The sequence below is a fragment of the Pseudonaja textilis genome, chromosome 3, assembly GCF_049901715.1.
Source record: "Pseudonaja textilis isolate UNSWEBS1 chromosome 3, rPseTex1.2, whole genome shotgun sequence".
Classification (NCBI taxonomy): domain Eukaryota; kingdom Metazoa; phylum Chordata; class Lepidosauria; order Squamata; family Elapidae; genus Pseudonaja; species Pseudonaja textilis.
Window position 1 is genome coordinate 199,973,544 of NC_141992.1, and position 21,240 is coordinate 199,994,783.

Here is a 21,240-nt window from a genome sequence, read left to right on the forward strand (position 1 = left end):
CAACCTGAAAGGTGTGTGTGTTGGGGGGGAGTCTGTGTTGCTCCCCGAGTTCAGGATCTCCTGAGCTGCAGGGTTGGCACCCCAGGGATGCCCCCTCTGGGGGCCAAGTGCCCTTTCAACTCCCCCCCCCCAATGACAGCAGCTTCTAACTGAAGGACCAGAAAGGGGCCGCCTCCTTCCGCCCCCACGCAGCTCTCGAGCGGTTCCCCCTAAACCCCGCCAAGCGCCCCATAGAAACCCCCGGACTGAACCTCCCTCCCCTGTGCCCCACCCACAGGAGCCCAAGACCAGGCCTGGAAACGGAGGGAGACCAGGACAAAATTCCAAGGTCTGGGTTTTCCACTTCTAGCCCCCTTGTCTTGACCCCCCAAAACCTCAAAGCATTCGTCTCTCTTGTGTCTGCTACGGTAGAAGCCTCCAATCGTGGCCACTTCTGAGACTGGGGGGCTTCCACGCCCAGAATTCCCCAGCCCGCATGTGCACAAGGGTGGTGGAAGCTTCCGTGGCTGGCTGGGGAATTCTGGGCGTGGAACCCCCCCCAGTCTCAAAAGTAGCCAGAGTTGGAGCCCCCTATGTTAGGAATGATAGTCACCTAACAGTTGGGTTGGCGGTATATAAACCAGGATAGTCATTTAATACTGTTGTATCTTTAAGAGAATGTTGTCATTGTGATTGGCTGAGGTTCCTCCAACAGCCATAAGATGGAGCCAGAAACCTGGTTTGTTCTTTTGGCATTTCCTTTGCTGCCCTTTTGCCTGATCGTCATTCTGCTGGAATTGCTGTGAGTCTTGCAACTGTTTGCAAACTCCTTTTACTCGTTTATGATACTGGTAAAGAAAAGAACTTCGTTTTTGGATTATCCTTGGACTGATGATACTGCTTTAACCGTGTATGATTTGGACTGTTTGTTGGACTTTCTTTACCCGTTTACAGGAAGTAAAACTTACATTTTTACTATTCAGTGCATCTGTGTGCTGGTTGTGTGTTAATTCATCACCGCTCTCACTATGTTTCCCTGAGTGCACTCATTCTCCTAACGGGGAATACCTCAACACCCTACACTCTGGCATCCCCTCCCCCAGGAAGAAGCAGGGCCCAACACCTCCCCGTTGTAGGGACATAGAAAATAAATTTTATTCTCCGCTCAGGTGTCTACACTGTAGCTGCATCACTAACCACGACCCTCCTGGGAAGAATGCAGCCGACGGGACTCGACACATATCACCCCAGAGTAGAAGCCTCTGCCTGTAACCAGAGTCTGCCTTTGTGGCCCCGCCGAGGAGAGGAGGCGGAAGAGCAGCGGCGGCGGTGGCTCCTCGACACACTCAACAGAAACAAAGAGAAGAATTCGGGATCCGGATGCAGGAGCCCTCCGCCCTGCCACGCCTGGCCGTCCTCCTACCCGCCCCGGGCGTCAGTAGCGCCATGCAGAGGCGGGCAGGCGGGGTGAGGAGGAGGAGGAGGAGGAGGCCACAGCTGAGGCTACGGCGGTGCTCAAAGCCAGGCGTGGTTTCCCGGTGGTCAGGGCTGAGCTCCAGCGGCCGCAGGGACTGGCGAGCCCAGCGCATTCGGAGAGGCAATGACGGGGGAGGCGGCCAAGCTGCCCATTGGCTGAGAGGCTGCCATGGAGGCGATTCCTGCAGGAGGAGAGAGAGAAGGGAAAGGAAGACAGAAGCAGAGGGAGAACGGCTCCAGGAATTGGGCACGGATGGTCTGGGAAAGGGGGGACTTGGGGTGGCACGAGGGCAGGGTTGAGGGGCTGCCCCAAGGAAGGGGGGAGTCCACCTGAAGGCAGGACAAGATGGAATCAACGGATGGAAACTAGTCAAGGAAAGGAGCAACCCAGAACGAAGGAGAAACTCCAGTGGAACTGCCCGCCACAAGAAGCTGTGGCTGCTCCATCAGCGGAGGCTTTGAAGAAGAGACTGGAGAGCCAACTGTCTGAAATATCTCCTGCCTGAGCAGGGGGCTGGACTAGAAGACCTCCACGGTCCCTTCCAGCTCCATTCTGATTAAGGAGGAAAGAAGGGCTGAAGGAAGGAGGCTCATTCATGCTCTTCCCTGGACGAACAGCCCCCAGGAGCCAAAGCCCCCAGTGGTACGGCTGGCACGCCCCCCCTTCCCTCCCCCAACCCAGCTACAGCCCAGGGGCCTACCTGCCAACATGCTGGACGAGCTGACAGGTGTGTTCGATGAGGAAAGGACAGTGGAGGAAGCCAGCCTGGCCGGGTCCTTCACGATCGGATCTGGGCGGAGAGGGAGAGGGGGAAGCAGCGGTGACGCAGGTGGACGGCTCCCCCTGCTCAGGCTGCCTCAGGCCCTCTCAGCCCCCAGGAGGGGGCAGCTGAGCCCAGCCGGGAACCAGGGAAGGAGGGCAGCGCCAGGGGCGGCATCGGGGTGGCAGGGCGGGAGCAGCAGGGCCGACCAAGAAGCCCCTGCAGGAGGGGCCGCCAGATGACACAGCTCCAATCCAGGGGGCTTGAGGCACACGGGGGACGGGGGGGGAAATGGGGGGGACCCCAGCCGAGGCTGCTACCCACAGAAGTAGGGGTGCTCCATGGCCTCCCGGGCCGTCAGCCGCGCCTGGTGGTCGTAGCGCAGGAGCTTGTCCAGGAAGTCCAAGGCCTCGGTGCTGACCAGGTGCTGGTTCTCACTGTGCACGAAGCGCTCCCATCGCTTGCGGGAATGCCTGGCCCGGAGGGAAAAGGGGAGAAGGTCCTGGAGCCGCTCTTCACACGCACACGCACGCACGCACACACAGAGTGCCTGGGAGGGGTCCCTGCCAACTCACCCACCTGCCCAGGATGTCGTTGAAGCGGGGGTCCAGCTCCACGTTGTACTTGTCAACGTAGTCATAGAGGTCCTCGGTGCCCAAGACCTTGGCGATGCGCACCAGCTGGGGAAGGGAAGGAGCCAGAAGGGAGAGTCACTCAGCCTCCCCCTCAAAGGGGGTTCCCCCCCCAAAGGCAAGTGGACTCCCTCGTTCTTGGGAAAACCTTTCCCTTCTCATCCCGGAAGCTTCTCCGGGGCTTCTGCAGAGCCAAAGAAGCTTCTTGGATGGGAAGTAAAATAAGAAAAGAAAGGAAGGAAGGAAGGGAGGGAGGGAGGGAGGAGGGAGGAAGGAAGGAAGGAAGGAAGGAAGGAAGGAAGGAAGGAAGGAAGGAAGGAAGGAAGGAAGGAAGGAAGGAAGGAAGGAAGGAAGGAGAAGGGAAGAAAGGAAGGAAGGAAGGAAGGGAAGGAAGGAAGGAAGGAAGGAAGGAAGGAAGGGAAGAAGGAAGGAAGGAAGGAAGGAAGGAAGGAAGGAAGGAAGGAAGGAAGGAAGGAAGGAAGGAAGGAAGAAAGGAAGGAAGGAAGGAAGGAAGGAAGGAAGGAAGGAAGGAAGGAAGGAAGAAGGAAGGAAGGAAGGAAGGAAAGAAGGAAGGAGAAGGAAGGAAGGAAGGAAGGGGGAAGGAAAGAAGGAAGGGAAAGAAAGAAAGGAAGGAAGGAAGGAAAAAGGAAAGAAGGAAGGAAAAAGGAAAGAAGGGAAGAAAGAAAGAAAGGGAAGGAAGGAAGAAAGAAAGAAAGAAAGAAAAGGAAGGAAGGAAGGAAAGAAAGAAAGAAAGGTCCAGCTGCTTCTTCTGGGAAAAGCCCCGTGGGGACAACCAAGGCCCGGAGGAGGAAAAGCGTCTCCTGCAGCCCCTCCTGTGTCCAGGGAGGAGGACCATTCCAGGCCTCCCCCTCCGCCCCCTCCCCAACTCCCCCTCTGGCTTCCTCTCCATGAGGCTGGGGAGGCCGGAGGGGCAGGAGCCCCGGAGCGACCAAGGCGAAGGGAGGGAGGGAGGGGGAGGGAGGCCGAGGGGGCAAGGCCGGTGCCAGTTCTGGGGGCTGGGGGGCGCTTACCTGGTCGTAGTTGTCGTGCCCGTGGAAGAAGGGCTCCTTGCGGAAGACCATGCTGGCCAGCATGCAGCCCAGGCTCCACATGTCCAGGCTGTAGTCGTACATCTGTGGGAGAGACCAGGGCGAGGGGGGGTGGGGGGGCCATGGGGCGACGCAAGCAGCCGGACAGGCCCAGGCCCAGAGGGAAGCTCACCCCCACCCCCCATCTCTGGTCCCCCTTCCCCCACCCCCTTCTGGATACTCGGGGGAGGGGGGCTCGTTTACCCTCCCCAGCCCTGCCAGGATGTCCTTCCTCTTGCAAATATGGGGGAGGGTCCTGTCGCCCTCCGGACTTCGCCAGGGAGGTTGGCTCTGGCCTCGTGGAGTCTTCCTTCCGTAGAAGAGGAACAGAGCTGGGAGGGACCTTAGAGGTCTTCTAGTCCAACCCCGTGCCCAAGCAGGAGACCCCTACCCCATTGGAAACAAAGGGCTGTCCAGTCTCTTCTTGAAAGCCCCCAGGAATGGAGCCCCACAACTTCTAGGGGCAAGCTGTTCCACTGGCTAATTGTCCTCGCTGGCCTCAAATTCAGCCACAATTCCAGGTTGCTTCTCCCCTTGTTCAGTTTCCATCCAGTGTTTCTCGTCTGGCCTTTCGGGTGCCTTGGAGAGTAGCTTGAGACCCCCTTCCTCCTCCTCTCTGGGGCAGCCCCTCCCTCAAATATTGGAAGATGCTCTCCTGCCTCCCCTGGTCCTTCTCTTCCCTAGACCAGTCAGGCCCAGTTCCTGCAACCGTTCTTTATATTTAGAATAGAATAACAGAATAGGAAGGGACCTTGTAGGTCACCTAGTCCAACCCCTGCCCAAGCATTCCTGCAAATATTGGAAGGCTGCTCTCCTGTCTCCCCTGGTCCTTCTCTTCCTTAAACTAGACATGTCTTCTGTCCATCCATGGTTTGCTCAGATTTTTCTTTCTTTCTTTCTTTCTTTCTTTCTTTCTTTCTTTCTTTCTCTCTCTCTCTCTCTCTCTCTTTCTTTCTTTTCTTTCCCTCCTCTTTCTTTCTTTCTTTCTTTCTTTCTTTCTTTCTTTCTTTCTTTCTTTCTTTCTTTCTTTTTCTTTCTTTCTTTCTTTCTTTCTTTTCTTTCTTTCTTTCTTTTGCTTTGGAGAATAGCTTGACCCCTTCCCTCCTCTCTGGGGCAGCCCTCAAGTATTGGAAGACCGCTATCCTGTCTCCCCTGGTCCTTCTCTTCCCTAGACCAGCCAGGCCCAGTTCCTGCAACCGTCCATCGTAGGTTTTAGCCTCCAGTCCCCCTAATCCTCTTAGTTGCTCTTTCCAGAGTCTGCAGATCCTTTTTTTATATTACAGTGACCAAAGCCAGATGAAATACTCCAAGTGTGGCCTTCCCAGGGCATGATATACAAAGCAGGGTCTCAACCTTGGCTACTTTAAGCCTGGAGGACTTCAACTCCCAGAATTCCCCAGCCAGCTGGCTGGGAATTTGAAGCCCTCCAGGCTTAAAGTAGCCAAGGTTGGAGAGCCCTGATATAAAGTGGAACTAACACTTCTTGGGCACAGAGGTGGCCCAGTGGCTCAAGGTCTTCCCCAGACCCAAGCGACGGCTGCTGGACCAACTAGCCGCAACTCAGAATAAGTTGGACGTCGCCCGAAGCGCGAAATACTCATAGAACGACAATCAAGTTTCCGTATTTGATGTATATGAATGGACTTCTTTTTTTTTTAAAAAAAGAAAAAAGTCCTCATGCCCAAACTTGGTTGGGAGACCTCTGTGAAGTGGCCATCCTGTGTCACGGGCCTGATATTGACAAAAATGGAAATAGAAGTGTGATGATTGAATAGCAGATGAATAAGAGTAAAGAGAAATAATGTGAAATCTGTAAAAATGAAATTTATATGTTTATATTGAAATGAGATAAATTAGAAAAATGTGATATAAAATAATGCGTTACCTGCTTTGTCAAGACCTATGGGAAAGCGGTTTTTTTTTTTAGTGTTTGATGATGTTTTGTCCTGTTTGTTTCTTGTTAAAATTAATAAAATTTGTTTAAAAAAAAAACCAAAAATGTTCGGCGTCTGCCGAAAAAAAAAAGAAAGAAAAAGTCCCCTGTCTGTTGGAGCTTGTCTCTACGAAGAGCTTAACCTTCCCTCCTTGGGACAAAGAAGGGTATTTGATGAAATTGGATCTTCCTAACAAAGTTTAAATAGGAAATAAACAAGCAAACCCCCCACACACACACAGAAAAGGGAGGGGGGGCGGGTCTTTCCCAGCCCACGGACAGACTGGAAGAACCGGGAGTGGCCGGCTGAAGGCGGAAGAGCCGAGCTCGGTCCTCTCCTCGGGAAGGGGCACCATCCGCCCCGATTCCTCCTGCCCCCCCCCCGTCCCCAGGCAGGCCCCATTCTGAGTTTGCCGGCTGACCTGGTAATCCACCAAAAGCTCCGGTCCCTTGAAGTACCGGGAAGCCACCCTGACGTTGTACTCTTGTCCCGGGTGGTAGAATTCGGCCAGGCCCCAGTCGATCAGGCGCAGCTGCAGCCGGCCGTGGAATTGGGAGGGAAGAGTCGGAGAAGAAATACGATGAAATAAACTTCGGGGCCCTGAACTCAGAATTGTCTCGGGAGGAACGAGCCAGACATGTCAGTCGGTCAGTCAATCAATCTCTCTCTCCAGACAGACAGACAGGGGTCACTGCATGGACAGGGGTCTCCAAGCTTGGCCCCTTGAAGACCTAAGAATCGGGGAGTTGCGGCCCACAAGTCTTAAAGCAGCCAATCTTGGAGACCCCCGAGAGCCCCTCCTAGGAGGGCCGGCCCGTCAGAAGATGCCGTCAAGGCCCCGGAGCCCCAAAAGTCTTTTGACACGAGCTCAGAGCGGAGGAAGCTTCTTGGAGGAGAAGCGAAACGTAGACGAAACCCAGAAAGTCCAGCGGCCTCTTAGGAGGCACTTTTGGGGCAACTCTGACCTTTGGGAGGGAGACCCTCCGCAGCAGACGAGGCCACAGAGCTGCTCAAAGACAGCACCCACCCATCCACCTCAACTGCTTCCCTTCTGGGGGTAGGGGGGCTTCCTTCCCCCCCCCATGCGAGGCAGCGAAGGAGGGCGGGGCCCCTCCGGACCTCCCCCTCCCAGCCAAGGGGCTCACCTTCCGGTGCTCGTGGTCGATCATCACGTTGTGGGGCTTGACGTCCCGGTGCATGACCCCCATGCTGTGGCAGTAGTCCAGAGCCTGGGAGGGAGGGGAGAGCGGCTGGGTAGGGGAGGGGATGCCCCCACCCCCACCCCCACCAAGAGGAGCCCTGAAGGCTGCCCGAGGCCGGCCGGGGCTGTCTCTGCCGCTTCGGCCAAGGACTCGGAGGAGCCCAAAGGCTTCGGACGGGGATCAGGTCACCCTGCTCCAGCAACAGGGGGAAGGGGAGGATAGAGGGGAGGGGGCCTTGGCACTGAGCTTGCCTGATTCATGACCCAGCCACCTTTAGGGCTAGAAAGAGGGGGGAGGAGGAGGAAGGGGAAGGGGAGGAGAACTCTGGGCTCCCTGGTGCTCTTGGAGCACCGACAATGTTACCTACTTGGGCCAGGAAGCGTTTGCAAGTAAAAATAAACATTGCATGACCCGACTAGGGAACATTGTCAGTGCTAGAAGGGAGTGGGGTTGGCGGAGAGGAGGAGGAGGAGGAGGAGGAAGAGGAGGGGGGAGCAGCAACTGTGGGGTCCTTGGTGCTCTCTGAGCTTGGAGGTTGTCTTGCAGACGTTTCATGACCCAGCTAGGTAGCATCATCAGTTCTAGAAGGAGTGGGGTTGGTGGAGAGGAGGAGGAGGAGGAGGGAGGAGGGAGGGAGGGAGGGAGGGAGGGAGGAGGAGGAGGAGGAGGGAGGAGGAGGAGGGAGGGAGGGAGGAGGAGGAGGAGGAGGAGGAGGAGAGGAGGAGGAGGGAGGGAGGAGGAGGAGGAGGAGGAGGAGGAGGGGGTCAACTGTGGGGTCCTTGGTGCTCTCTGAGCTTGGAGGTTGTCTTGCAGACTTTTCATGACCCAACTAGGTAGCATCATCAGTGTTAGAAGAAAGTGGGGTTGGTGGAGAGGAGGAGGAGGAGGAGGAGGAGGAGGAGGAGGAGGAGGAGGAGGAGGAGGACAGCAACTGTGGGGTCCTTAGCGCTCTCTGAGCCTGGAGGTTGTCTTGCAGACTTTTCATGACCCAACTAGGTAGCATCATCAGTGCTAGAAGGGAGGATGTTTCATGGGGAGGAGGGGGAGGGGAAAGGGGGGTCCTTGATATTCTTTGAGCTGGGTGATTTTCTTGCAGACATTTCATCACCCAACTAGGTTATAACATCAGCGCTAGAAGGGAAGAGGGTTTCTGGGGTGGAAGAGGAGGTAGAGATGGGGGAGGCAGGGGAGGGGCAGGGGGAGGACAACGGTGGGGTCCTGGGTGCTCTCTGGGCTTGGTCGGGGCCTTTTTGCAGGACGTTTCATGGCCCAATGGGAGGGAAGGGAAGGGCCTCCAGGGCGGGGAAGGCGGAGAGCCGTGGTCCCTTTGAGGCCCTGTGGACTTCAACGCCCGGCATTTCTAAGCTGAAGCCCACCCGTCCTACAGGGACCGCGGCCCCCCCACCCCGGCCCTGGGGCTAGAGCCCACTGACCCAGCCCTGGCGTGTCTCTTTGTCCCAGTTAAACCCAGTGCAAACCCAGCCCAGACCTTGCAAACGCACCCAGCTGGCTTAGAAAGCGGGCAGCGGCTCCCAACTTCATCCCGCGGTGGCGGCTCTGCCAAGCCCGCTCCAGATCCGCCGCCACTTAGCTGGCACCGCCAAGGGCTGAACCTGAGGCCTGGAATTGCCTCTGGCTCCCTTTCGTTGGGCTCTCGGCCCCTTGGGGGGCTGCAGGACGAGGCCCGGCAAACGCCACGGGGTGGGGATGTGGGCAAACTCACCTTTCCTGGCTATTCCCGGGGTGGGGACCCCAATTGCCCATGTGGGGAAGGCCAACTTCCTCCCTGCCCCCCAGGAGGGGACTTGGCCACCTGCCTCCTCCTTACCTTCAGGATTTCGTACATGTAGAATCGGATATCAAAATCTGACAGCGTCTGATACAGTTGCTGTAGGGCAGAAGACGGGAAAGGGCGGTTAGCAAAAGACCCCCAGCCGCCCAGTACGAAAACGGGGCCAGGGGGACCCCCCCCCAACCCCCGGGCTGGTTCTAGGGGGCTCTGGGGTTCAGGGCCCCGATTTCTGCACTTGCATTGCTTTAATCTGGAGAGACTTTCCCCCACTGGCCCTGCTCTCTTCTCCAAGGCCCCCGAAGGCCAGACGAGGAATCATAACGGACGGAAACTGAGCAAGGGGAGATTCAGGCCGGAAATAAGGAGGAACTTTCTGACAGGGAGAACCATCCACCCATGGAATAGAAGCTGCCTTCGGACATTGGGGGAGCTTCTTCGTCCCTGGAGGCTTCCAAGAAGAGACTGGACTGCCCTCGGTCAGAAATGGGGTAGGGTCTCCTGCTTGGGTGGGTGGGGGTTAGACTAGATGACCTATAAGGTCCCTTCCAACTCTGTTAATCTGGTAGGTAGGAAGGAAGTTGTGGGAGCTTCGTCATTCCTGGAGGCTTCCAAGAAGAGACTGGACTGCCCTCAGTCAGAAATGGTGTAGGGTCTCCCAGCTTGGGTGGGTGGGGGTTAGACTAGATGACCTATAAGGTCCCTTCCAACTCTGTTAATCTGGTAGGTAGGTAGGTAGGAAGTTGTGGGAGCTTCGTCATCCCTGGAGGCTTCCAAGAAGAGACTGGACTGCCCTCGGTCAGAAATGGTGTAGGGTCTCCTGCTTGGGTGGGTGGGGGTTAGACTAGATGACCTATAAGGTCCCTTCCAACTCTGTTAATCTGGTAGGTAGGTAGGTAGGAAGTTGTGGGAGCTTCGTCATCCCTGGAGGCTTCCAAGAAGAGACTGGACTGCCCTCGGTCAGAAACGGCGTAGGGTCTCCCGCTTGGGTGGGTGGGGGTTAGACTAGATGACCTATAAGGTCCCTTCCAACTCTGTTAATCTGGTAGGTAGGTAGGTAGGAAGGAAGTTGTGGGAGCTTCAACGTTCCTGGAGGCTTCCAAGAAGAGACTGGACTGCCCTCGGTCAGAAACGGTGTAGGCCTTCCCGTTTGGGCGAGGGGAGGGGTTGGACTAGAGGACCTCCAAGGCCCCTTCCAACTCTCTTAATCTGATTCTTATCTGACTCTCATCCTGCTGTGGAACAGAAACCTCAGACTCCAAGGGCTGGAAGGGACCCGCTTTGCTTTCCTGGGGAGCTTCCTCCTGGGAACTCGGTATAATAGGAGGAGGGAGGAGGAGGAGGGAGGAGGAGGAGGAGGAGGAGGAGGAGGAGGAGGAGGAGGAGGAGGAGGAGGAAGGGGCGCCCTTCATTGAATGGCACCGTTTCTCCCCCACTGGCCTCCTGCCCAGGGCTGCCTCCTCTCACCCCTGCCCTCGCTCTGATCTCTGCCCTCCCTCTCCCCTTGCGCGCAGCAGCGCTGAGACTTCAAGCGCAAACCAAAGGAGAGGAAGGCAAGGGAGGTTTGGGAGTGAAACCTTCCTCCCAGTTCAGGAAACCATTAAGAACTGGATCCAGAGGGGCTCCAGGCCACCGCGGCCATCTGAACACGACTGGACTTCAACTCCCAGGATTCCCCAGCCGGCAGAGCTATGGCTGAAGTCCAGTCCTGGAGGAAGTCCAGCCTGGGAGCTGAAGTCCAGGGCTATAGCCCAGACCCAGCGACACCCCGACTCCTCCAGCCAGCACTTCCTCACCTTAAAGTCGGTGTTGTTGACATGTTCAAAAACCAGGGCCGGGGTCCGAGACTGCAGCGCCAGGCGGTCCGGAGGTGGAAAGCAAAGAGCAGCCAGGATGAAAAAAGGAAAACAAAGGAACAACAACAAAAAAAAGGCAAAAGGAGGTTTAACCGGATCTTCCCGTCTTCCTTTCGCTTTTCTTCACTTGGCTGACCGCGGTCCTTCTCTGGGACATGAGCGAAGGGGAGGCATCGGCGGGAAGTCCTGGGCCCCCAAACCGATGATCGGGGCCGCCATTCGGGACCCCCGAGCTGGGCCTGGTCTCCATTAGGGAGGAAAGTGGGGGGTGGTCTTGTGTTTATTTACGTAGGACAAACAGGCTGAAAAACAGCTTCTATCCCAGGGCAGGAAGTCTACTGTGTTGTGCAATATTCATGCAATATCCGGGGTTTCCAGTTCAATTGTTCAGAACTGTGATGCCACACCTATGGCCACAGGGGGCACACAGAGCCATCTGGGTGGGCACACGGCCCCCAGCCTGCACTGCGCACGGGCGCACCCCCCAGCTGATCTTCGGTCTCTTTGAGGCCATTTCCGCCCTCCTGGAGGCTCCAGGGAAGCCTCTGCAGGCCGAAAAAAATGAGCCTTCCGGAAATACCAGAAGGGCCGAAATGGGCCTGTGTTTCGGCCCCCAAAGGCTGCAGAGGCTTCCCTCCGGCCTCCAGGAGGGTGAAAAAGGCCTCAAACAGGCTGAAAAATCAGCTGGGAGGTGCACGCATTGCACAGTGCAGGTAAGGGGGCAGGGCGGGGGAAGTTGCACGCACACACGTGCAAAGGAGGCAGGGCGCACTGCATTGTGGAGGATGGTACGCACGCGCGCAGGGCTTTCAGCACACCACAACAAAAAGGTTTGCCACCACGGGTATAGAATGTGAAGGATGTGTGTTTGTGTTTTATTTTCACAGTCATAATGAACACAGAAGATGGGATTTGATTTCGTTGGTAAACTCAACCAATTTAGCCACGTTTGTGTCGTGTATAATTGGAGGTGGTCACTCTTTGAGACTCGCGCAGGAAGAAAGAAAGTTATATAATAAAGTTATTCTAAGTCCAGTGGCCCTGGGTCAGAAGTGAGGCCTGACCTCTGGAGCCAGAAGAAAGGCCTCCTGCCTCCCTCCATTACAGGGAGCCCTCAACTTGCAACGGTTCATTTAGCGACCATTCCAAGCTACACCGTCCCTGCAAAAAGGGAGCTACAAGCATTTTTCACACTCAGGGCTGTTGCGGCATTCCCCAGGGTCAAAATTCAGACGCTTGGCAACTGACTTGTCCTTATGGCAGTGGCCGTGTCCCAGAGTTGTAGGATGTGGTATTAACTTGACAGCTGAGGGGATTCACTTAACTGCAGTGGAAGGTTGGGAAATGGGGCAAGACCCCCCCCCAAAGTTTCCCTCAGCAAGAGAAATGTCAGGCGGCTCCATCGTGGTTGTAAGTCAAGGACTACCTGTAGTCGGGACCACCCAGCAATTTGGGTGGTCTGCAGAGAAATGTCCCCCCCCCCCAAAAAAACAATTAATCCAGGCTGCGCAGGAACACAACGCTGCTCCGCCCACATGGCCGACATGGGAACACAAGGCTTGCATCGCATTGTGAACACATGGTAGTGAGGGGAGGGGGGAAAGTGTGGAGGGTGGGAACTTGCCCCAGTCACCCCACGTGCCTGGCCTGGCCACCGGGCTGCTTCTTTCCACTTCTTTCTTCTTCTGCTTTTGGCTGCACGCAAGGAAAGCAGCCAAAGTCTTTCTTTCTCTCCCCCAAACTCCACCAGAAATGAGTCTTTGGGACCCTGCAAGGCCTCCTGCTCCAAGAGGCATGACAAGTCTCACAAAGACTCCTTTCTGGTGGAATTTGGGGGAGAGAAAGAAAGACTTCTGCCGCTTCTGCTGCTTTCCTTGCATGAAGCCAAAAGTCTCTCTCTTTCTTCCCTCCTGAGAACGGAGCTGGAGATGGTATCCTGAGATCCCAAATAAAGAACGATGGATCAGTAGGAAAATGGGGTGGGTGATTTTCCTGCAGACTTTTTGGGGGATTTTCCCAGGGGGGTCTCTGGTCCGCGGGATTTAAAATTATCAGTTTGGTGGTCCCTGAGGTCCAAGAGGTGGGCGACTCTTGGACTAGATGACCTCCAAGGTGCCTTCCAGCTCCATTACTCTGTCACTCTATTCTATGTTCCAGGTTTAGGGAGGGAGGGTGGACACCAGACTGCAGCCTCCCCCTTGCCAGCAGTCGGGCTCCAGAAAGCCACACCTTCCAATGTTTTTTTTGGGGGGGGAGGGGGGAGCTCTGGACCCAAACATGCCCCCCCCCCCCAGGACCCAGAACCAGCCCCGCTCCCCGGCAGACCCGGCCCTGCCTTCCCTTCCCGCCTGCTGCTGGGAAGCCCCTCCCGGCAGCTCAGCCTCTGCAATGGGGGGTGGGGGTCAGGAAAAGCCCCCCCCTCCTTACCACAGGGTCCTTGACGATGTCTAGCAGGTTGATGATATTCGGCCCCCCCCGGAGGTTTTCCAGGATCTTAATTTCACGCTTTATTTTCTTCTTTTTCACCGGCTGAAAGGAAAAGCACCGCTGCGGTTACCGCTCGGCTTCGGGGGCCTTTGCCGGCCCACCAGACACCCCCCCCCCCACGCCTCCTGCCCCCCCTCCCAATCTGAATCGGGCGGCATGCAACTAAACCTGCCCCTCCAACTGAAAACATTTAAGCAGGACCACAGGCGATGTTAGGCAGCACGTAGCTGACAGGAGGCAGGTTCCCCGTCAGGAGCGGATTCCCCTGGCCGGCTTAAAAGCTTTTGCTCCCATCCGGCAACTTTGGGCTGTCCGACCTCTTCTTAAAAACTTTTCCAAGTGGGGAATTCTCCCCACCCCTGGAAGCTTTGAAAAAAAGAGGCCGGGCGGCCGTCTGTCGGAAATGGCCTATAGGGTTCTCCTGCCTGAGCAGGGGGTTGGACTAGAAGACCTCCAGGGTCCCTTCCGGCTCTTGTCATTCGGTCCTGTTCTTTGCAGAAGCGCTGCTAGGATCAGCCCCGTTTGGGAGGGAAGGGGAGGGTTACGGCGACTCCAAGCCTGGATCTTCCCCCCTCCCCCCCGCCCGCTGCCCGTGGCGGCCTGGGTGAAGGAGGAACGTCCCCCCCAAACCCCGCAGATGTGCCACCTGACCACCCACCTTGAGGATTTTCACCACCACTTTCTCATTGTTCGTGATATTGATGGCTTCAAAGACTTCGCTGTACTTGCCACGACCCAGTTTCCGCACGAGCTGGTAGTCGTCTTGGTTGCTGTGGGAATCGAGGGAGAGAGAAGGAAGTTTAGGCCGGCAGAGGCTCCCTTGGACCCCTGGCACGGCTGCCCCCCTTGCCCCAGGGCTGGCAGATCCCCCAGGGGCCTCCTTTTCGCTCTCTTTGCTGCAGGATCCCCAGGCTGATGGAAGGAATCCAGTTGGACACCCCTCTTGGAGAGAGTCACTGAGGCCACTCAGGGGCTGATCTGTGTCCTTGGGGTCACCTGAGTGGGGCAAATGGGGGTGGAGGCTTCTCGACAAGATAAATATACAGTGGACAGGAATTATTTTGGGGGGGCAAAGAGAGGACCATTCAGAGGGCTTCTGATGAACTCGTAATCTCAGAATTACGGGGGTTCCTCCTTCCTTCTTATAACAGAATAACTTTATTGTCCCTTTGAATGTGCGGCATACGTTCAAGTGACGTTTCGTTGCACGCAGCTCTTACAGTATACACCACCTCCAATGTACCCGCTACATAAACGTGACAAGATAAATACAAAATTCTGCCTATTATATGGCAACAGAGAAGCGACCTGGCTTGGTTCGCATGTGCATTCTTGCCTCTCTGTCTGGGCCAATCTTTGGGCCGGCCTTGCAGCCCAGGCGAGGCAGGCCGGGCCAACAAACCACCGCCAACTCAAGCAGGGGGAAAGCTTGGCTCCTTCGGGGGTCCACGGGGGGGGGGGGAGAAGCAACCCCCTGCCAACCCTTCTGCAGCACCCACCCACCCACCGCCACCTACCCCCATTCCACCACGTGGGACTCGTAGTCCCAGTATTCGCAAGGCCTCTGGGTGTTGACGTCCGTGTAGACTCTCGCTCGGCTGGGTACCGGGCCCGACATGCTGTCCCAGGGTGACGGTCACCACTGCAGTCGCTCTGAAACAAGCCGGGAGGTCGATCACCTGCACAAACAAGGCACAACGAGGCTGTCCCTCCCCTAAAACAAAAAGGGGGGCGGGGGTTGGCTCCCTAGGGGAAAAGACCCAGAAGAGGCTTGATTGACAGGGCAAGCATTAAGAACAGCACAAGGGATGGCTGGGGGATTCTGGGAGTTGAAGTCCACCCTAGACTCTAGAAAAGGTGCAGAGAAGAGCGACCAGGAGGATTAGGGGGACTGGAGGCTAAAACATATGACGAAGGGTTGCAGGAACTGGGCCTGGCTAGTCCAGGGAAGAGAAGGACCAGGGGAGACAGGAGAGCATCTTCCAATATTTGAGGGGCTGCCCCAGAGAGGAGGAGGAAGGGGTCAAGCTCTTCTCCAAAGCCCCCAAAAGTCAGAAAAGGAAGAATGGATGGAAACTGACCAAGGAGAGATTCAACCTGGAAATAAGGAGGAATTTTCTGACAGGGAGAACAATCAACTCCTAGAACAGAAGTTGTGGGAACTTCATCATTGAAGGCTTCCAAGAAGAGACTGGACTGCCCTCTATCAGAAATGGTGCAGGGTCTCCTGCTTGGGCAGGGGGTTGGACTAGATGACCTACAATGTCCCTTCCAACTCTGATTATCTGCTATCCGTTAAATTATCTGGTGTTTTTTTTTTTAAAGTTTTATTGATTTTTAACAACAAACAAAAACACAAAAAACATAAGACATAAAACATAAAAACATCCTCCTCCTTCATAGATTTACAAACAGCGTATCGGTTGGTTTACCACTTTGTTTTTGTGCATCCATTTCCTAGTCACTAATATAATTATATTACATAATAACTCATATTATCAATCAACAATTGTATAACCTAGTATCATTACTGAACAATCATTTGACTATAGTTTTATTAATTCATACTTTAACGAGATAACTATAATTTACTTAATTTATTTTACAACAAATCATAAAAATCGTAAAATCATACCAAATCTATCTGAATAAAATTTTATAAAAATAGTATCAACGGAAAAAAAAGAAAAAGAAAGTATATATTCATTATATCCTAAGTTTCTAAATATTCTATTATTATGTTTTATTATCTAACCACTGATAAAAAAGATCCCAGACTTCATAAAATGGTTTATCCTCTTGTTCTCTAATTTCAAATGTCAATCTACTCATTTCAGCACAATCCAATATTTTCCAATTATCTGGTGTGCCCCCAGGTGCTCCTCCGCGCGACTTCCTTCCGTGGCCTAGGCCTTTCTGAGGAAGCTCCAGCCACGCAGGAGGAACCGAGGCGGCTGCTCAGGGGTCCAAAAAGCCCCACAGCCCCTCAGGATTTGGGGCTGCTTAGACCGGCAAGGTTGGGGAAGAGGGCCGGCCTGAACGGTCCAGCCCAAGCCCTGAGACAAGACAAGCCCCCACCCACGAGGTGCAGGCAGCACACAAAACCTGTCCCCCTTCTGGCGCCCCTCCACGGAGCCGGTCCCTGGGGGCCCAAGGGTTGGCAAGGGCGCTGCTTTAGGGCATCGAGCCCCGAGTTTTCCGGGAAGGAGGAAAGGACCCCTCCCTTCCTGGCTGAGCCCCGGCCGGCCGAGACAGGCAACGGGGAGACGGGTTTGGTCCCCTTCGGAGGGGGGAGGCCCCACTTGGAATACGGCCCCCCGCTTGGGGTCCTCAGAATGTAAAGAAGAGGCGGAGACTCCGGAAAGAGCGCAGAGAAGAGCAACCGGGAGGATTCGGGGGGGCTGGAGGCTGAATGATTGCAGGGACTGGGTGTGTCCAGTCTAGCAAAGAGGAGGACCAGGGGCGACCGGAGAGCCACCTTACAATATCTGAGGGGCTGCCCCGAAGTAGAGGGGGTCAACCTAGTCTCCAAAGCCCCTGGAGGCAGCACAAGAAGCAACTCATTAGCATTAGTTGTATTAGCTGACTTTTGTCATTGCACCTCCTACAAGGAAACCAAACACCATCTTCAGCACACATCGTGACCATGAAAATAAAACACAAACACACATCCTTCACACTCTACACAATTGAATTGAAAACCCCTGATATTGCATTAATGTTGCACTATACAGCAGCATTCAAGAGAGTTAACTGCCCTGGGATGGAAGCTGTTTTTTAGCCTATTTGTCCTTGTTTTTATTATTATTCTGTCCCGTCTGCCAGATGGTCATAGTTCAAAAAAAAAAGGTTCCCAGGATGAGTTGGATCTTTGAGGATGTTTTGAACTTTCTTAAGGCAGCAGGAGCTCTAAAGCTCTTCCAAAGAGGGGAGAGGGCAACCCGTGATCTTCTGGGCAATGACATTCACCCTCTGGGGTGCTGTCCTATCTGCCCCTGTGCAATTGGCAAACCATGCAGAGGTGGAGTAAGTTAAGATGCTCTCTCTGGTGCAGCGGTAGAAGGTCCCCAGCAGTTTTCCATCCGGTTGTTGTTTCCTGGGAAGCCTCAGGTAGTCTAATCTCTGCTGGGCCCTTTTGACCAGGGCTGCAATGGGAGTCCCCCTCAGGTCAGGTCCCCTTTTAGGGTAACACCCGGAAACTTAAAACCGGCCCCTTGCTCCCCTTAGGAACCAAGGAGCGAAGCCACCTGCAACTTCCTGACAAGGAGAACCGTGATATCAATCAGGATAGCCGCGTTCCAGGTTTGGAGGGGCTGCCCCCCAAGAGGAGGGGCTCGACCTCTTCCCTAAAGCCCCAGAAAGCAAGACAAAAAGGCAGGACAAGAAGCCACGGGTGGAAACGAATCCGGGGGGGGGAGAAGCAACCTGGAATTCAGGAGACATTTTACGCCCGTGAGAACAATAAACCGGTGGAGCGACTTGCCTGCGGGAGTTGTGGGTTTCTGAGAAGAGCCTGGGCAGCCATTGGGTCTGAAAGGGCATAGGGTCTCTTGCGGGGGCAGGGGGCTGGACTAGAAGACCTCCACGGTCCCTCCCAACGGTGTTCTTCTGCAGCAACGCTCCCTCAGGGCGGAGAGAAAGGAGCGGTGCCCTTGGCTGCCTTCCCAAGAGGCCCGCAGGGAGGCTGCCTGACCGGAACAGCCTTGCCCCGGCCAGCCCCACGCGTACACACACTCTCTCCGCCCATGAGGAGGCCCATGAAGTCAAGAAGAGAAGCTGCCTTGAGGCAAAGTGTGTGTGTGTGTGTGTGTGAGGCGGCTGAGGAGCCCTTGTGCGACCAGGAAACCCGGGAAGGCTCAGGCACGGCTGCAGCCGGAGAACCGGCCTGCATGCAACCCAGCCCAGGTCTACGGAGGTTCACAGCTCCCGGTTGTTCCCCAAAGGCAACTGGACTTTCTTTGGGTTTTTTTCCTTTGAAAACGTTTTGCTGCCCTTTCAAACAGCTTCTTTAGTTCTGAAGTTCTGTAGGTGAGAAGGGAAACGTTCACAAAGGAGGGGAAAAAAACCCCGAGGAAGTCCAGGCCGCGTGATCAAAATCCAGATGCTGGACAGCTGACTCTCGTGTTTACGACCGTCGCGGCGTCCCAGGGTCACGGGATCCCCTCCTGCGGCCATTATGACAGGCAAAAGGGGGAGCCGGATCTGCTTAACAACCGTGTGAGACTAACTCAGCAGCTGCAGTGATTCACTTAATAACTGTGGTGAGAAAGGATGCAAAATGGGGCCAAACTCGTCTGTCTCGCTTCACGAGAGAAATTCGGGGCTCTACTCGGTGACGCAACAGCGTCGAAAACCCACTGCGCAAACGTTCCCAGCCCGGGCCGCAGCTCCAAGAAAGCAACCTGGCATGTCACGATGAGCTTCCACTCGGGAAGTGCCTGTGTGTGCGCGCGCGCCTGGTTGTGCGGACACGCACAGAGAGATTCAAGGGGCGCCGATTTAAAGTGGGAACCCACCAAGGACAACGGAAGAAAACATCCTCCAAACTCCCTTCCACGTTCCCGTTTTTCTTTCCTCCGCCTCTGCCTTTCGCCAAGAGTCCAGCCGCAGAAAGTTAGGCAAACACGACAGCCGCACATTGGCACAACAACAGATAACACCTCGGGGCTGACCTGGCGCTTCTGAGCTTATCTACCACAGAGCGATAGCCAAGGCCTCGAGGGCTCCAGCCCGATAAGATTCTGGGCGACTCCATCTACGCGGTAAACAAGTCCACCCTCTTGCGCTTCCCCAGAAGAGGGTTCAAAGCTGCCTGCACCCCTGCTCTCAAACAAAGCATACACGCCAGCCGCATCCCCGGGCTTCGCTAGGAAACTATGCGCTTGGGCTTCGTTTTGGGGGAGGAAAATAGGAGGGGGGGGGAGGAATTCTGCCTACGCCTACCAGCATCCATCGGTATTCGTCTGGCTAGCGTTCTGTCAGCATGAGAGAGAGAGTTGAGAGCTGTTTGGAAGTATTTCAAATACAAATATTCCATTTCAAATATTTCACGCAGAGTATTTGCGGTGTGAGCAAGGAGGAGACAGCAAGGAGCCTGGGCGCGGCTTAGCTCAACTGTTCTGGACTAAACTGTGAAAGTAAAACTGAGACTGAACCTCCGCTCCTCTGCTTGTGTTTTGCATTTGGAAGAGATTTCTTTCTAGGTGGGGGAGGGAGAGTAGAACTCCTTAGCATCACAGCATGACGACAACAACAACAACAACAACAACAACAACAACAACAACAACAACAATAATAATAATAATAATAATAATAATAATAATAATAATAATAATAAAGGAAATACTTAATACTCTGGTGGTAATTTTGAAAAACCCTTTCTTAGTGAACACCTAGAAGCCAAGAGGAACATACCTGCCAAATTTCAAATTTGTAGGCTTTACGGTTCTGGAACATACATACCACAACAACACAAGAACACAAAACAGATATAAACTAAATGTAAACCCCTCCAAACTCGACTGCAGGAAATATAATTTCAGCGACAGAGGGGTCAGTGTCTCGAACGCACAACCTGACTCTGCTGTTACATCCTCTGACCCGCCACTCCTTTAACCTGAAATTAACCCCTATGGACCTCCCCCCGTTCCTAAGAGGTTGGTAAGGTTGGTGCATAAGCGCACCCTCGTGCCCCCCGTCCCTGTCCTATTGTCCCCAATTATTAGTTCCTATTTCTTCTATTTAAACTTAGGTTTATTCTTGTTTCTGTTGTGTTGTAAGCTTTTGACAAATAAATAAATAAAAATAAATAAAATAAAAAATACATTTAGAGAAACTTTAGGCCATGCAGCTGAAGAGAAAAGTCCCAGGGCCGTTTTAAAATCTAAAGCATGAAATGGGAGGAGAAGGGAGAAAGCAATAATAATATGCAGAGTTTGAATCAGGAATCAAAACCAGATGCTAAATAGAGTGAAATCAAACTGAAGGGACATTTTGCACCCAGATGAGCCCAGAAAAAAAGCCGCAACGGCAGGATTGCAGCCTCCGTTCGCTGAGCACATCACTGGTTGCCTCTGGAGTCGGGGGGCCTCTGCTGACCCTTCAGGGACGCCCAGGGACCAGGCAGGATGACCCAGGGACGCCCAGGGGCTGCAGGCAGAGCAGGGTCAATTCATGGCCTAAGAAGCTCTCTGACATTCCACTTTCACAATGAAGATCCAGAGAAGTTCCCTGACCAAACCTGTAGTGATGGGATGCAGGTAGTCCTCCACTTACGACAATTCCGCCGTGGTCGGAATGGTGAAAAGCAGCCCTAAGTCGCTTTTTCCAGGGCCGTAAGTTCGAATGGTCAGTTTGAACTTACGGCCCTGGAAAAAGCGACTTAGGGCTGCTTTTCACCATTCCGACCACGGTGGCATCCTCGTGTGATCTGCTTCGTATCTATGACGGTTGCAGCGGCGTCCCGGGGGACCACCTGATCCCCTTTGGGGACCTTCCGACAACGGGGAAGCCAGGCTCACTTCACAACCCTGTTACTAACCTCAGAACTCAAGTGATTCGCTTAACAACCGTGACAAGGAAGGTCATAAAAACGGGGCAAAACTCGGTCGAGAATTGTCTCGTTCAACCACAGAAACCTTGCCCTCGGTTGTGGTCCTAAGTCGAGGACTACCTGCATAAAAAAAAAAAAGACGATAACAGCCCCCCCTCACCTCCCTAGGATGGGCTCCGGGGTCAGGAAAGCCGCCCCCTCTCTCAAATGTCTCACACAACAACGTAACAACTTGGGCTCAATGCACGACCGAGTTCACCTCTGCCCCCCAACGCCTCGAGGGAGCCCAGATCAGCAGCAGCAGCAGGAGGAGGGAAAAGGGGTGTACCTGCTTCAGTGGGTCGCCCCAATGCCACGGGGCACTGTCCTGCGAGAGGCAGAGCAAGGCACATACAGCATTCCAGGCAGGTGGGGAGGGGGGGGTGTCAGGGAGGAAGGGGTGCAAGGCTGCCCCCCCCCCGCGGTGCTCGGAAGGTGTGGCAGG

General features: G+C 54.6%; 1 protein-coding gene across 3 annotated transcripts; it reads right to left on the minus strand.

Moving 5' to 3' along the window:
* Positions 1-1,109: 1,109 nt before the first annotated feature.
* Positions 1,110-21,240, minus strand: LOC113451643 (casein kinase II subunit alpha-like). Of its 3 annotated transcripts, none has more exons than XM_087931891.1 (13): positions 21,085-21,240; positions 14,722-14,857; positions 13,863-13,974; positions 13,145-13,246; positions 10,658-10,708; positions 8,901-8,960; positions 7,016-7,099; positions 6,292-6,402; positions 3,880-3,981; positions 2,796-2,896; positions 2,541-2,689; positions 2,157-2,246; positions 1,110-1,637 (listed from the first exon to the last, which is right to left on the minus strand). In XM_087931891.1, exons 2-13 carry the CDS (start codon positions 14,820-14,822, stop codon positions 1,522-1,524), a joined length of 1,179 nt encoding a protein of 392 aa, XP_087788017.1. In that variant the 5' UTR covers positions 14,823-14,857; positions 21,085-21,240; the 3' UTR covers positions 1,110-1,521. The 3 variants fall into 3 exon arrangements, with proteins under 3 accessions (XP_087788017.1, XP_087788018.1, XP_087788019.1); XM_087931892.1 differs by having other exon boundaries at positions 14,722-14,883; XM_087931893.1 differs by having other exon boundaries at positions 14,722-14,918.

Bases quoted from the DNA above. Each gene is read 5' to 3' on its own strand.
- LOC113451643 (XM_087931891.1), bottom strand. From the start codon at position 14,822: ATGTCGGGCCCGGTACCCAGCCGAGCGAGAGTCTACACGGACGTCAAC. The intron at 13,975-14,721 runs GTAGGTGGCGGT...CGATTCCCACAG, and splicing joins TCCCACGTGGTGGAATGGGG to CAACCAAGACGACTACCAGC. The intron at 2,897-3,879 runs GTAAGCGCCCCC...TCCCTTCCCCAG, and splicing joins GGCACGACAACTACGACCAG to CTGGTGCGCATCGCCAAGGT.